Source organism: Panulirus ornatus, chromosome 3, assembly GCF_036320965.1.
Source record: "Panulirus ornatus isolate Po-2019 chromosome 3, ASM3632096v1, whole genome shotgun sequence".
Lineage (NCBI taxonomy): Eukaryota > Metazoa > Arthropoda > Malacostraca > Decapoda > Palinuridae > Panulirus > Panulirus ornatus.
The window spans coordinates 29,034,986-29,051,207 of record NC_092226.1 but is presented as its reverse complement, the minus strand read 5'-3'; the positions used below and the strand labels follow the sequence as shown (position 1 = coordinate 29,051,207).

The following is a 16,222-nucleotide window of genomic DNA, read 5'->3' as shown; positions in this document are numbered from 1 at the left end:
TACTCATCATGTGATTCTGTATAATTAACTAATCTTTTAAGATAATGTTTGTCTTGGAATATATGACTTTGTTGAACTATCGTAATTTTGTTTGCTTGACATCTAGATTAACTTCATGGTGATATGCTTGGTTTATCATAAAGTATCTCTTTATTAAGCAAAGCACTCCATTAGTATACCAGTGGTGGTTAATTTGTCAAAGTCACTGAGCATATAGATCATTGGAATGTACTGTGATATGTAGTTGGGTCTTGAGAATCAAAATTAAGAATGTGGTTACTGATGTTCCCCTTGCTTTAATACAATGACATTATACAGACATTTTGCCTGCTCCTAGGAACCTAACCATGAGCTATATATGCACTGGAATTCCTAACTATCAACAGCACAATCACCCAGTTTCGGACGAAATTCAACCTCATTCCCATCCACTCCAACCACTTTGCCACACTTCATCTTATGCAAGGCTTTCACCACCTCTTCCCTTATCACCAAACCACTATCCATGACTCGTTTCACATACCATCATGTCCAAAGCATTACACATCTACCCTATCACTCACTCCATATCCTCTCACCTCATTCAGCCTGTTACCACTTTCCTATTTGCCTCCTTCTCTGATGTTCCCATTTGTGCTTATGGTTTTTCTTTTACAATTAACCTTTTAAAATATTTCCTTCCAGAAGTTTACTGATACTTGCTCACCTCAACTTTCATTTGCCCTGTTTTCAGCCCCTTCACCTTCGTCTTGACCTCCTGCCAATATCTCTTGTACATCTTCCAATTACTTGCATTCCTTCCTTACTGATAATGCCCATGCACCTCTCTCTTCTCTTTTGCTAACAACTTATCTCCATCATCCCACCACTCTCTCTGCTCCTTCTCATCTGTCCACCTCCACCTTCTGCATAACACACACTTCTCTTACACATGTAATAGTACTCACCTCAACTCTCATTTGTTCTTTTTTTTCCAGTCCCTGCACCTTTGTCTTGACCTGCCAATTTCTTTTGAACATCTTCCAATTGCTTGAACTCCTTGTTTACTGATAATGCCCATGTACTTCTCTTTTCTCTTTTACAAGCAACTTAACTTTGTCATCCCACCACTCACTACCCCTTCTCATCTGTCCACTTCCCACCTGCATGGCACTTATTTCTCTTGCACATGTAAATAGTGCTTCCCTAAATATCTCTCATTCCAAACCTACTCCCCTATCTTTATTTGTTCTCATCTGTTGCCATTATGCACTCGATCTCTCATGGGCTCTCTTCTCACAGGCCTCTTTTCCAAGCTCACTCACTTTCACAACCCTTTTCTTACCCATATTCTTTCCTTTTTTCACTCACCTCCACCAAGTAATGATCAGACATCCCACCAGCTGCCCCATTCAGCACATTAACATCCAAGAGTCTCTCCTTTGCAGGATCGTCATTTAGTAAATAATCCAGTAATGTCCCCTTACCATCCTTCCTACTCATCCATGTATACTTATGTACATCCCTCTTTTTAAACCAGGTATTTCCAGTCACCAGACCTTTTTCAGCACACAACTCCACAACACAACTCTCAAGTACCCATTGCCACCCAGATATACTCTCAACTTCCACATTACCCATTCTTGCATTCAAATTACCCATCACTAGGACTGTATTCAGTTAATTGATCAAACTGCTGACACACTTACTCAGCTCCCAAAACACTTGTTTGTCTTCTGTCATCCTCTCATTTTTAAGTGCATAAGGACTAATAATCACTTATTTCTCAAAGTACACTTTTGTTTTACTCCACACACATTCAGATGTCCCACCATCATCCTTCAAGGAGGTTAAGCATTCTTTGCTTGGCTCGATCTAATCCAACTTTTAGAAGTTTGAAATACAAGGAGGGGAGGGTTGCTAATCCCCTTGCTCCCATCCCCTCTAGTTGCCTTTAATAACAGGCAAGAAATACTTCAGAAGGATTCTTTCTACCCTATCCCAAGGAATCCCTTCCTCCTGTTGTCACCTATGAAATGCAGGGTATTAATACACAGGATGTGTTTTATCTCCCATATCCTTGGGATATATATATTTTTGTATATCCCCAAATTAGGGTGTCTGAATGTGTGTGGATGTAATCAAGATGAGAAAAGAGGGGAGATATGTAGTATGTTTGAGGAAGAAACTTGGATGTTCTGGTTCTGAGTGAAATGAAGTAAAGTGGTTGATTATTGGTGCTTATGCACCTGGTCATGAGAAGAAAGAGTACAAGAGGCAAGTGTTGTGGGAGCAGTTAAGCGAGTGTGTTAGCAGTTTTGGTGCACAAGACCAGGTATTAGTAATGGGTGATCTATGTGTGAAGCTAAGTAATGTGGCAGTTGAGAGGATAATTGGTGCTCATGGGGTATTCAATGTTATGAGTGGAAATGTTGAAGAGCTTGTGTATTTGTGAGCTGAAAAAGACTGGTTTTTGGGAATACATGGTTTAAAGACAGAGATACACAAGTATATGTATATGAGTAAGATAGATGGTCATCGGACATTGTTAGGTCACGTATTAATTGATAGGCACATAAAAGAGACTTTTAGATGTATGTGTGATGAGAGGGGCAGTTGGTGGGATGTTTGATCACTACCTTGTGAAGGTGAGGGTGAAGATTTGTAGAGGTTTTCAAAAGAGAGGAGACAATGTTAGGGAGAAGAGAATGGTGAGAATAAGTGACCTTTGGAAGGGAGACTTGTGTGAAGAAATACCAGGAAATATTGAGTGTAGAGTGGCAAATGAAGTGGGGGGAAAGGGTAAGGAATCGGAGATGTTTAGGGAAGAAGTGATTGCCTGTGCAAGACATGCATATGGTATGTGAAAGGTGGGAGGTGGGCAGATTAAAAAAGGTAGAGAATGATGGGATAAAGAAGTAAAAATGCTGGTAAAAGAGAAAAAGAGAGGTGTTTGGCTGGTACTTACAAGGAAGGAGTGCACATGATTGGGAGATGTATAAGAGAAAGCAGCAGGAGGTCAAGAGGAAGGTGCACAGTTTGAAAAAGAGAGCAAATGAGAATTGGAGTGAGAGAATATCATTAAACTTTGTGAGAATAAAAAGATATTTTGGAAGGAGGTAAATAATGTGTAAAAGACAAGAACAAATTAGGTCGTAGGTGAAGGAAGCATAAGGGGAAGTGATACCAGGTACCGATGAAGTGAGGAGATGGAGTGAGTATTTTGAAGGATTTTTAAATGTTTGATGATAGAGTGGCAGATGTAGGGTGTTTGGTTGTGGTGGTATGTGAAGTGAAAGGTTCAGGGAGAGTGGTTTGGTGAAGAGAGAAGTGGTGAAAGCCTTAGAGAAGATGAATTCCAGCAAGATGGTGAGATTACATGGTATTGCAGTTGAATTTATTAAGAAAGGGTGTGAATGTGTGGTAGGTAAGGATATACAGTGTATGTAAGGATCATGGTGAAGTGCCTGAGGATTCAAGGAGTGCATGTTTAGTGCCATTGTATAAAGGCATAGGGGCTAAAGGTGAATGTTCAAACTACTGAGGCATATGTTTGCTGTGTACACCAGGAAAATAATAGGGGAGGTGTATTCATGTACAGAGCATCAGATAGGGGAGGAGTAGTGTAGATTCAGAAGTGTTAGAGTATGTGTGGATCAGTTGTTTCCTTTGAAGAATGTGTGTGAGAAATACTTAGAAAAACAGATGTAAGTTTGAATGGAAAAAATTGAAGGAGATGATGTGTTTCAGATATCTGGGAGTGGACTTGGGAATGAATGGGACTATGGAAAGAGAAGTGAGTCATAGGATGGAGGAGGGGGTGAAGGTTCTGAAAGCAATGAAAAATATGTAGAAAAAGAGAACATTATCCTGGATGGAGAGCGAAAATGGGTGTTTCAAAGAATAGCAGTTCCAGCAATATTATATGGTTGCAGGACATGGGCTGTAAATAGGTTTGTGCAGAGGAGGGTGGATGTGTTGGAAGTGAAATGTTTGAGGACAATATATGGTGTGAGGTGGTTTGACTGAGTATGTAATGGAAGGGTAAGAAAGGTGTGTAGTAGTAAAAAGAGTTTGGTTGAGAGAGCACAAGAGGGTCTTGAAATGGTTTGGACATATGGAAGGAATGAGTGAGGAAAGGTTGACAAAGAGGATATGTGTCAGAAGTGGAAGGAAGAAGGAGAAGCGGGAGACCAAATTGGAGGTAGAGGGTAAAGTGAATAATTACTTTTCCAATAATCAATCCTCTTGACCTTTAAAACTATAGGGATGTCTTGACTGCTGTAATGAATTATTTGTACTCTCCCTATTTGCCCCACAAAGCCTGCCAAGTAAATTGTTATTACAGGTAATCATATTGTTTCCCTTTGTTTCTGTCTGTCCACATTAACATGATTCTATTTTTGTGTGCTGTTTTGACAGCAACTCTGGCTAGATAGTTTGATTTATGTGCATCCCTATGTATATAGCAGGGCTGCATTTGCAGCCAGCATATGCATTGATCTGCAGTCTTACCTTGTTTCACTTACAAAACTGTAATGTAAAACATGTCTTCATTGCTTCTATTCCATGCTTACAATATGGAATCCTTATTGTATTAAGTATTACAACTGTCATATGAAAATCTTTGCCTCTAATTATTTTCAGAGAAGTATTACTTTCGTAGTTTGTGCTGGTTGTATGGCATAATTACAGATGTCATAAAGTGCTTTGTAGTTTAGTTGATACTTTCTGCTTTTTGTGTGTGTATGTGTGAGAAAGTAGCAGATTCTGTAAGTAAAAGGCATATAAAATGTAGAGTTTTATCTTAGAGGTATAGAAATGGATGAATTACGTTGTTGACAAAATAGGTATACAGTATTAGAAGTCTAAAATCATTTCTTATTTCGCAGCAGATGGCAGAGAGACAGTGAATCGTCAGAGTCAAGGTTCTAGAGCCCAACAACAGCCTGCTCCATACAATATTGGCCATAATCAGCTTCATGGGATAAGTGTTGTTAATGCAAAAAGTCATCCTGTAACTAGTCAAGGACCACCTATAATCACCCCGAAGAGGCCACCAGCTCCTCTTCCTGGCTTCCAGAATCAGCCACCTTCATCTAATGTCACTCATAGTAGGCAGCATGAATCTAGTTCAGATGGACTTGGTTTCACCCAGAGTCGGTCAACTTTATCATCAGGGCAAGGGTCACCTAACCTCAGCTCTAATCGAAGTCCAATGCCCATCCCTGCTTTTAATATTTCTGGATCTTCTGCTGGCTCTTCTCTTACTGCAGGACATTCTTCTAACCAGAAAACAGAACATTATCCAGGACCACAACACCAACCCAAATCCGGTGATTATCTCCAGTTTGATGAAGTACCTAAAGAGATGGCCCCTTCTGTTCCTGGTGCACCATCATTGCCTCATATTGGAGAAACAAATCCAGTGCAAATTAAGCTTCATGGTGGGGAGTCTATTGAGTTACTGCCCTTATACCGCCGGATCATGGATCAGCCCTACTTTCATATGATATCCCGTGCCAAATCCAAGGATATTCTTAAAACAGGTAAGAATGTATGTAGCAATGTAAAATCATGATATGTTACGTAAGGCATGCTGTGGTAGGAAACGAGTGAATGCTTCAGTAATTTAATGCAAGGGATAGCTGCTTAGTGGTAAGAGGATTTTAGTGTCAGAGCAGGTGATATGGCAGTTGAGAGTATAACTGGGAGTTAAGGGTACCCACTATAAATAGAAATGAACAACCCATTGAATTGTGTCCTGAAAAGGGATCTTAAGAAAAGGATTTCATACTTTTTAAATACTTGTCAACCTTTTCTTACATTAGCAAGGTAGTGCCAGGAAAAGACAAAGAAAAGCTGGATTTGCTCACATCCATTCCATAGTCGTCATGTGCAAAACACTGAAACCACAGCCGCCTATCCACAACCACTCCCCACAGACTTTTCCATGGTTTCCCCAGCTGCTTCACATGCCTTGGTTCAGTCCATTGACAGCATGTTGCCCCCTGTGTACCACATCATTCCAACTCACTCTATCCCATGCATACCCTTCACCCTCTTGCATGTTCAAGCCTTGATCACTCAAGGTCTTTTTCATTCCATCCTTTCATCTCCAGTTTGGTTTCCCCCTTCTCCATTTCCCCTCCAAATCTGACACATATATCCTCTTTATCAACCTCTCCTCACTCATTCTCTCCATATGTCCAAACCATTTCAGCATGTCTTCAGTTCTCTCAACCACACTTTTCTTTTTACAACACCTCTCTTTTACCATTTTATTTCTTGCTTGATCAAACCACCTCACATCTCATATTGTCATCAAACATTTCATTTCCAATACATCCACCTATCTCTGCACATCCTCATCTGTAACCCATGCCTCACATCCTTACAACATCATTGGGACTGATATACCTTTAAACATACCCATTTTTTGCCCAACGATGAAATGACCTCTCTTCCACATTCCTCATTGCTCCAAGAACCTTTGACCCCTCAACCTCTGTATGACTCACTTTCACTTCCATTTGCTGCCATGTCCACTCACAGGTATCTGAAAAACTTCACCTCTTCCAAATTTTCTCCATTCAAACTCACACCCTAGCTACCATGTCTCTGTACCTGCCTAAACCTAATAATCTTACTTTTATTCACATTTACCATCAACTTCCTTCTTTCACACTCCCCCAAGCTCAGTCACCAACTTCTGCAGTTTCTTACTCAGATCTGCTATTAGTGTTGTGTCATAAGCAAACAACAATTGACTCACTTCTTAGGCCTCCTCACCCCCTACAGACTGCATACTCATCCTTCTCTCCAAGGCCCTTGCATTTACCTCCCTCACCACCCCATCCATGAACAGTTTTAAGCAGCCATGGTGGCATTGCACAACTCTGCTTGCAGATCAACTTTCACCTTGAGCCACTTACTCTCCTGTCTTCCTACTTGCACACATGCCTTTCCCTCTTGACAAAAAGTAAATACCTCTTACGAACACCTGATCCACACACCATGTACCATTCCTAAAACTACACTGTTCCTTTCCAATCTGATGCTTCTCAATCACCACTTTTCCATACAACTTACCAGGTTTGTTCAACAAACGTATACCTGTATAGTTCATACACTCCCCTTTTTCCCCTTGCCTTTATGCAATTGCACTGGACATATATTTACCACTCCTCAGGCACCTCACTGGTCCAGTCATACTTTGAAAACTGTAAGTAATCAATAAACAACACAATCACCTCTTTTCTTAAGGAATTCAATTGCTGTACCATCCACTCCAACTGCCTTGTCACATGTCATCTTATGCAAGGCTTTCACCATCTCTTCTCTCTTCACCAAATACTTTCCATCCACCTCCTATGACTGTCCCACTTTGCACATTTCCCTGACCTTGTTGTCAAGTACATTCAGCAGACCTTCATAATACTCCATTTCCTCCTCTCCTCATCAGTACTTGTTACCACTTTTCCATATGTCTCTTTCACTGATGTTCTCATTTATTCTCATGTTTTTCACATTATTAACCTTCTTCCACATATTTTCTTATTTTCCTTAAAGTTTCCTGATGATTGCTCTCCCCAGGTCTCATGTGCCCACTTTCTCAGCCCCTGCACCTTCCTTTTGACCTCCTACCATTTTCTCTTGTACAGCTCCCAATCATTTGCACTACTTCAATATAAGTACCAAACATAAACCTTTCTTTTCTCTTTCATAAGCAGCTTTACTTTGTCATCCCACCACTCACTATCTTTTATCACCTGCCCACCCCTGACCTTCCACATGCCACAGTGTCACTTTTCTTGCACACGGTAGCACTGCATCCTTGAATATTTCCCATTCTTCACCCACTCCCCTTGTTTGATTTATTCTCACCTTTTGCCATTCTACACTCAGTCTCTCATGGTATCTCTTCACATGTCTCTTTTCCAAGCTCCAAGCTTAAGAGAAGGTGCTTACATAATTATGTGTGGGTGAGTGGGGTTACAGGACAATGAACATTATTAGATTGTGTGCTAATTGACAGGCGTCCAAAGAAGAGCTTGTTCAGTATGAATATTCTGAGAGTGGCACCAGGTGGGATGTCCGGTCATTTCTTGCTGAAGATTAGTGTGAAAGTTTGTATTGGTTTTAGGAAAGAGGAAATGGCATTGTGAAAGAAGCAGTGAAAGTGAGAGCTCAGCTAAGGGTCATGTGAGGTAGAGATACCATGAGATTGAGTGAAAACCGGTATAGGTTGAAAGTAAATGAAACAAGGGGAGTGAAAATTGTTTATGGAAGCAGTATTTTGATGTGCAAGTGAAGTGTGTGACAAGCTTAAAGTGGGAGGTGTGTGTATGAGAAAGGAAAGTTAGTGGTGGAATGAGAAAGATAGATTGCTGATGAAAAAGAAAAGAGGTGTGTGAATAGTATCTGCAGGGAAAGAGAGTGAGTGAGTGGAATGTATATAATGGAAAAAGTGCCAGAAAGTTATGGTAGGTAAAATAAAGGGCAAAAGAAAGATTGATGATGAAATTCAAGGAAAATGATAAAATGTTTTGGAAGGAGATGAACCGTATGAGGAGAGCAAAGAAGGAGCAACAATGGATGGAGCAGATGGAGAAGTGGTTACAGGCAAAGAAGAAATTAGAAAGAGTTGGAGTGAATATTTTTAAAGACTGTTGAATGTGTAAGATGATATGATATTGGCAGATGCACGATATTTGATATGAGTTATCATCCAGGGTGACAGCATCCTGTTTAATGGTTTCGAGTAGAAAAGAGTCCAAGCCATGAACCTGATGAATTGTGGCAAAGTGGCAGGAGTGGATGGGATTGCACTTGGGTTTCTCAAGAAAGGGGGTGAAAATATTGATATTTGGTTACTTGAGTTATTCAGTATTTGTATGGAGGATGGTTAGGTGCCAAAGGACTAGCATAATGCATGGTTATTCCCCTTATATAAAGGCAAAGGAGATGAAAGTAGATGAATGAATTACAGAGATATAAGAGTATACCTGGTGAGGTGTTTTGGAGAATGGTGATTAAGATGGTCGTGTTATGCACTGAACGTGAGTGGACTGTGGAGGAACAGTGTGGTTCCAAAATAGCTAGAGTATGTGGATCAGGTGTTTGTTTTGAGGAACTTGTTTAAGAAATCCTTGGAGAAAGAGAGAATTAATTGTATGGGGCACTCATGATCTGGAGGAAGTGTATGATAAAGTTGACATACAGACCTTGTGGGAAGTGCTTTGAATGTATAGATTGAATTGAAAGTTACTAAATGTAGAGAGAGAAAATTTTCCCAGGAGAGTAGGGCAGAAGTGTGAGTTGAAAGGAAAAAGGATGAGTGAGTCTCAGTGAAGGCTTCCAGGTTGTTATATTACCATGACTGTTTAAGCTGTGAATGGATTAGGTGGTGAGGAAGGTGATTGCAAGGGGATGGGGCTGTGATATGCTATGGATGGATAGGAGAAGGATGAGGGAGTTGAACCAGTTGCTGTTTGCAGATGATATGGCTGTGGTGGAACAAAGATGTGCAAGAAAAGAATGAAACAGGATGTTTTGAGGATACATTTGAATGAGAAGGATCAAAATGATGCAGAATGCATCAGGTACTTGGAAGTGGACTTGATAGCGGATGGAGCCATGGGAGTTGAACGTGTCATATCATGGGAAAGGGGGCTTAGGCCCTAAGTGCATTGAGGAATTTGTAAGGGAGACTAGTATCTATTAGGCTAAATTTGAATCCTGGTTTTGGCAATCAGTCCACAGTCAACACAGCTGTTCATTCACCCTGAAGGGTTGGTTGATAAAATGATTACTTGATTCATGCTGAATTATGTAATAATCATTATTATTATTATCCCTGGGGATAGGGGAGAAAGAATACTTCCCACGCATCCCCCACACGAGCGGGGGTCTAGAAACCCTCCCCTCCTTGTTTTTAATTTTCCAAAAGGGGAAACAGGAATCATGCAGGGAGTGCTCATCTTCCTCAAAGGCTCAGATTAGGGTGTCTAAATGTGTATGGATGTAACCAAGATGAGAAAAAAAAGGAGAGATAGGTAGTGTGTTTGAGGAAAGGAACCCGGATCTTTTGGCTTTGAGTGAAATGAAGCTCAAAGGTAAAGGGGAAGAGTGGTTGGGAATGTCTTGGGAGTAAAGTCTGGGGTTGGTAAGAGGACAAGAGCAAAGAAAGTAGTACTATTTGTAAAGCAGGAGTTGGTGGAGTATGTGAGAGTGTAAGAAAGTAAACTCTAGATTTATATGGGTAAAACTGAAAGTGGATGGAGAGAGATGGGTGATTATTGGTGCTTATGCACCTGGTCATGAGAAGAAAGATCATGGGAGGCAAGTGTTTTGGGAGGAGCTTAGTGAGTGTGTTAGCAGTTTTGATGCACAAGACTGGGTTATAGTGATGGGGGGATTTGAATGTAAAGGTGAGTAATGTGGCAGTTAAGGGAATAATTGGTGTACATGGGGTGTTCAGTGTTGTAAATCGAAATGGTGAAGAGCTTGTAGATTTGTGCTGAAAAAGGACTGGTGATTGGGAATACCTGTTTTAACAAGAGAGATTTACATAAGTTTACGTTTGTAAGTATGAGAGATGGCCAGAGAGCATTATTTGATTATATGTCAATTGATAGGTGTGTGAAAGAGACACTTTTGGATGGTAATATTCTGAGAGGTGCAACAGGAGCGATGTCTGATCATTATCTTGTGGAGGGGAAGGTGGAAGATTTGTAGAGGTTTTCAGAAAAGAAGAGAGAATGTTGGGGTGAAGAGAGTGGTGGGATTAAGTGAGCTTGGGAAGGAGACTTATATGAGGAAGTACCAGGAGAGACTGAGTGCAGAATGGAAGAAGGTGAGAGCAAAGGACATAAGGGGAGTGGAGGAAGAATGGGATGTATTTAGGGAAGCAGTGATGGCTTGCACAAAAGATACTTGTGGCATGAGAAGCATGAGAGGTGGGCAGATTAGAAAGAGTAGTGAGTGGTGGGATTAAGGAGTAAGATTGTTGGTGAAAGAGAAGAGATAGGCATTTGGACGATTTCTGCAGGGAAATGGTGCAAATGACTAGGAGATGTATAAAAGAAAGAAGCAGGAGGTCAAGAGAAAGGTGCACAAGATGGAAAAGAGCACAAATGAGAATTGGGGTGAGAGAGTATCATTAAATTTTAGGGAGAATAAAAAGATGTTTTGGAAGGAGGTAAATAAAGTGTGTAAGACAAGACAACAAATGGGAACATTGGTGAAGGTGGCTAATGGGGAGGTGATAACAAGTAGTGGTGATGCGAGAAGATGGAGTGAGTATTTTGGAGGTTTCTTGAATGTGTTAATGATAGAGTGCCAGATATCGGGTATTTTGGTCGAGGTGGTGTGCGAAGTCAGAGGGTTAGGGAGAATGATTTGGTAAACAGAGAAGAGGTAGTGAAAGCTTTACCGAAAATGAAAGCCAGCAAGGTGGCGGGTTTGGATGGCATTGCAATGGAATTTATTAAAAAAGGGGGTGACTGTGTTGTTGACTGGTTGGTAAGGATATTTAATCTATGTATGACTAATGGTGAGGTACCTAAGGATTGGCGAATGCATGCATAGTGCCATTGTACAAAGGCAAAGGGGATAAAGGTTGAGTGCTCAAATTACAGAGGTATAAATTTGTTGAGTATTCTTGGGAAATTATATGGGAGAGTACTGATTGAGAGGGTGAAAGCATATACAGAGCATCAGATTAGGGAAGAGCAGTGTGGTTTCAGAAGTGGTAGAGGATGTGTGGATCAGGTGTTTGCTTTGAAGAATGTATGTGAGAAATACTTAGAAAAACAAATGGATTTGTATGTAGCATTTATGGATCTGGAGAAGGCATATGATAAGAGTTGATAGAGATGCTCTGTGGAAAGTATTAAGAGTATATGTTGTGGGAGGCAAGTTGCTAGAAGCAGTGAAAAGTTTTTATCGAGGATGTAAGGCATGTGTACGAGTAGGAAGAGAGGAAAGTGATTGGTTCTCAGTGAATGTCAGTTTGCGGCTGGGGTGTGTGATGTCTCCATGGTTGTTTAATTTGTTTATGGATGGGGTTGTTAGCGAGGTGAATGCAAGAGTTTTGGAGAGAGGGGCAAGTATGCAGTCTGTTGTGGATGAGAGGGCATGGGAAGTGAGTCAGTTGTTGTTCACTGATGATGCAGCGCTGGTGGCTGATTCGGGTGAGAAATTGCAGGAGCTGGTGACTGGGTTTGGTAAAGTGTGTGAAAGAAGAAAGCTAAGAGTAAATGTGAATAAGAGCAAGGTTATCAGTTACAGAAGGGTTGAAGGACAAGTGAATTGGGAGGTACGTTTGAATGGAGAAAAACTAAAGGAAGGGAAGTGTTTTCGATATCTGTGAGTGGATTTGGCAGTGGATGGAACCATGGAAGTGGAAGTGAGTCACATGGTGTGGGAGGGGGCGAAGGTTCTGGGAGCATTGAAAAATGTGTGGAAGGCGAGAACATTAGTTTGGAAAGCATAAATGGGTATGTTTGAAGGAATAGTGATTCAACAATGTTATATGGTTGCAAGGCATGGGCTATAGATAGAGTTGTGCGGAGGAGGGTGGATGTGTTGGAAATGAGATGTTTGAGGACAATATGTGGTGTGAGGTGGTTTGATTAAGTAATGATGGGGTAAGAGAGATGTGTGGTAATAAAAAGAGTGTGGTTGAGAGAGCAGAAGAGGGTGTTTTGAAATGGTTTGGTCACATGGAGAGAATGGGTGAGGAAAGATTGACAAAGAGGATATGTGTGTCAGAGGTGGAGGGAACAAGGAGAAGTGGGAAACCAAATTGGAAATGGAAGGATGGAGTGAAAAAGATTTTGAGTGATCGGGGCCTGAACATTCAGGAGGGTGAAAGGTGAATGTGAACAAATGTGGCCTTTGTTGTCTTTTCCTAGTGCTACCTCGTGCGTGTGCAATGGGAGGGGGTTGTCATGTGTGGCAGAGTGGCGACAGGAATTGATAAAGGCAGCAAGTATGAATTATGTACATGTGTATATATATGTCTTTATATGTATATATATGTATACGTTGAAATGTATAGGTATGTATATGTGCGTGTGTAGATGTTTATGTATATACATGTATATGTAGGTGGGTTGGGCCATTCTTTTATCTGTTTCCTTGTACTACCTCGCTAATGCAGGAGACAGTGACAAAGTATAATAAATAAGAATATATGCATTTTTTTTCATACTATTTGCCATTTCCCGCTTTAGAGAGATAGTGTTAAGAACGGGGCTGAGCCTTTGAGGGAATATCCTCACTTGGCCCCTTCCTCTGTTCCTTCTTTAGGAAAGCGAAAAACAAGAGGGGAGGATTTCCAGCCCCCTGCTCCCTTTCCTTTTAGTCGCCTTCTGTGACACGCAGGGAATACATGGGATGCATTTTTTTTTCTCCCCTATCCCCAGGGATAAGGAATATATATATATACATACTTATACATCTCACCGTGTACATATATATACACACACAGACATATACATATATACACATGTACATAATTCATACTGTCTGCACTTATTCATTCCTGTCGCCACCCTGCCACACATGAAATGACAACCCCCGCCCCTGCATGTGCGCGAAATAGCACTAGGAAAAGACAACAAAGGCCACATTTGTTTACACTCAGTCTCTAGCTGTCGTATAATGCACCAAAACCACAGCTCCCTTTCCACATCCAGGCCCCACAGAACTTTCCATGGTTTACACCAGATGCTTCATATGCCATGGTTCAATCCATTGACAGCACGTCGACCCTGGTATACCACATCGTTCCAATTCACTCTATTCCTTGCACGCCTTTCACCCTCCTGTATGTTCAGGCCCCGATCACTCAAAATCTTTTTCACTCCATCCTTCCACCTCCAATTTGGTCTCCCACTTTTCCTCACTCCCTCCACCTCTGACACATATATCTTCTTTGTCAATCTTTCCTCACTCATTCTCTCCATGTGACCAAACCATTTCAAAACACCCTCTTCTGCTTTCTCAACCACACTCTTTTTATTACCTCACATCTCTCTTACCCTTTCATTACTTACTCGATCAAACCACCTCACACCACATATTGTCCTGAAACATCTCATTTCCAGCACATCCACCCTCCTCTGCACAACTCTATCTATAGCCCACGCCTCACAACCATATAACATTGTTGGAACCACTATTCCTTCAAACATACCCATTTTTGCCTTCCGAAATAAAGTTCTCGACTTCCACACATTTTTCAACGCTCCCAGAAACTTCGCCCCCTCCCCCACCCTGTGATTCACTTCCGCTTCCATGTTTCCATCCGATGCCAAATCCACTCCCAGATATCTAAATCACTTCACTTCCTCCAGTTTTTCTCCATTCAAACTTACCTCCCAGTTGACTTGTCCCTCAACCCTCCTGTACCTAATAACCTTGCTCTTATTCACATTTACTCTCAGCTTTCTTCTTTCACACACTTTACCAAAGTCAGTCACCAGCTTCTGCAGTTGCTCACCCAAATCAGCCACCAGCAGTGTATCATCAGCGAACAACAAATGACTCACTTCCCAAGCTTTCTCATCCACAACAGACTGCATACTTGCCCCTCTTTCCAAAGCTCTTGCATTCACCTCCCTAACAACCCCATCCATAAACAAATTAAGCAACCATGGAGACATCACGCATCCCTGCCGCAAACCATCATTCACTGAGAACCAATCACTTTCCTCTCTTCCTACTTGTACACATGCCTTACATCCTCGATATATATATATATATATATATATATATATATATATATATATATATATATATATATATATATATATATATATATATATATATATATATAATTTTTTATTTTTATTTATTTTGCTGTCGCTGTCTCCCGCGTTAGCGAGATAGCGCAAGGAAACAGACAAAAGAATGGCCCAACCCACCCACATACACATGTATATACATACACGTCCACACACGCAAATATACATACCTATACATCTCAACCTATACATATATATATATATATATATATACACACACAGACATGTACATATATGCACATGAACATAATTCATACCGTCTGCCTTTATTCATTCCCATCGCCACCTCGCCATGCATGAAATAACAACCCCCTCCCCCCCTCATGTGTGCGAAGTAGCGCTAGGAAAAGACAACAAAGGCCCCATTCATTCACACTCAGTCTCTAGCTGTCATGTAATAATGCACCGAAACCACAGCTCCCTTTCCACCTCCAGGCCCCACAGAACTTTCCATGGTTTACCCCAGATGCTTCACATGCCCTGGTTCAATCCACTGACAGTACGTTGACCCCGGTATACCACATCGTTCCAGTTCACTCTATTCCTTGCATGCCTTTCACCCTCCTGCATGTTCAGGCCCCGATCACTCAAAATCTTTTTCACTCCATCTTTCCACCTCCAATTTGGTCTCACACTTCTCGTTCCCTCCACCTCTGACACGTATATCCTCTTGGCCAATCTTTCCTCACTCATTCTCTCCATGTGACCAAACCATTTCAAAACACCTTCTTCTGCTCTCTCAACCACATTCTTTTTATTACCACACATCTCTCTTACCCTTTCATTACTTACTTGATCAAACCACCTCACACCACATATTGTCCTCAAACATTTCATTTCCAGCATATCCACCCTCCTCTGCACAACTCTATATATAGCCCACACCTCACAACCATATATCATTGTTGGGACCACTATTCCTTCAAACATACTTCCACACATTCTTCAATGCTCCCAGAACTTTTGCCCCTCCCCCACCCTGTGACTCACTTCCACTTCCATGGTTCCATCCACTGCCAAATCCACTCCTAGATATCTAAAACACTTCACTTCCTCCAGTTTTTCCATTCAAACTTACCTCCCAATTAACTTGTCCCTCAACCCTACTGTACCTAATAAACTTGCTCTTATTCACATTTACTCTCAGCTTTCTTCTTTCACACACTTAACCAAAGTCAGTCACCAGCTTCTGCAGTTTCTCACCCGAATCAGCCACCAGCGCTTTATCATCAGCGAACAACAACTAAATCACTTCCCAATCTCTCTCATCCACAACAGACTGCATACTTGCCCCTCTTTCCAAAGTTCTTGCATTCATCTCCCTAACAACCCCATCCATAAACAAATTAAACAACCATGGAGACATCACGCACCCCTGCCACAAACCAACATTGACTGAAAACCAATCGTTTTCCTCTCTTCCTAAA

The 16,222-nt window shown here is 41.2% G+C and overlaps 1 protein-coding gene across 10 annotated transcripts in view; it reads left to right on the top strand.

Moving 5' to 3' along the window:
• LOC139761740 (uncharacterized) overlaps positions 1-16,222 on the top strand; it is a 313,003-nt gene that overhangs the window by 283,749 nt on the left and 13,032 nt on the right. For 8 of the 10 annotated variants that reach the window (XM_071686163.1, XM_071686174.1, XM_071686205.1 and 5 more), the window contains one exon: positions 4,872-5,528. In XM_071686163.1, the coding sequence (XP_071542264.1) occupies positions 4,872-5,528 (657 nt within the window). The remainder of the gene's footprint in view (positions 1-4,871; positions 5,529-16,222) is intronic. The other 2 variants (XM_071686184.1, XM_071686226.1) reach the window with 1 other exon arrangement.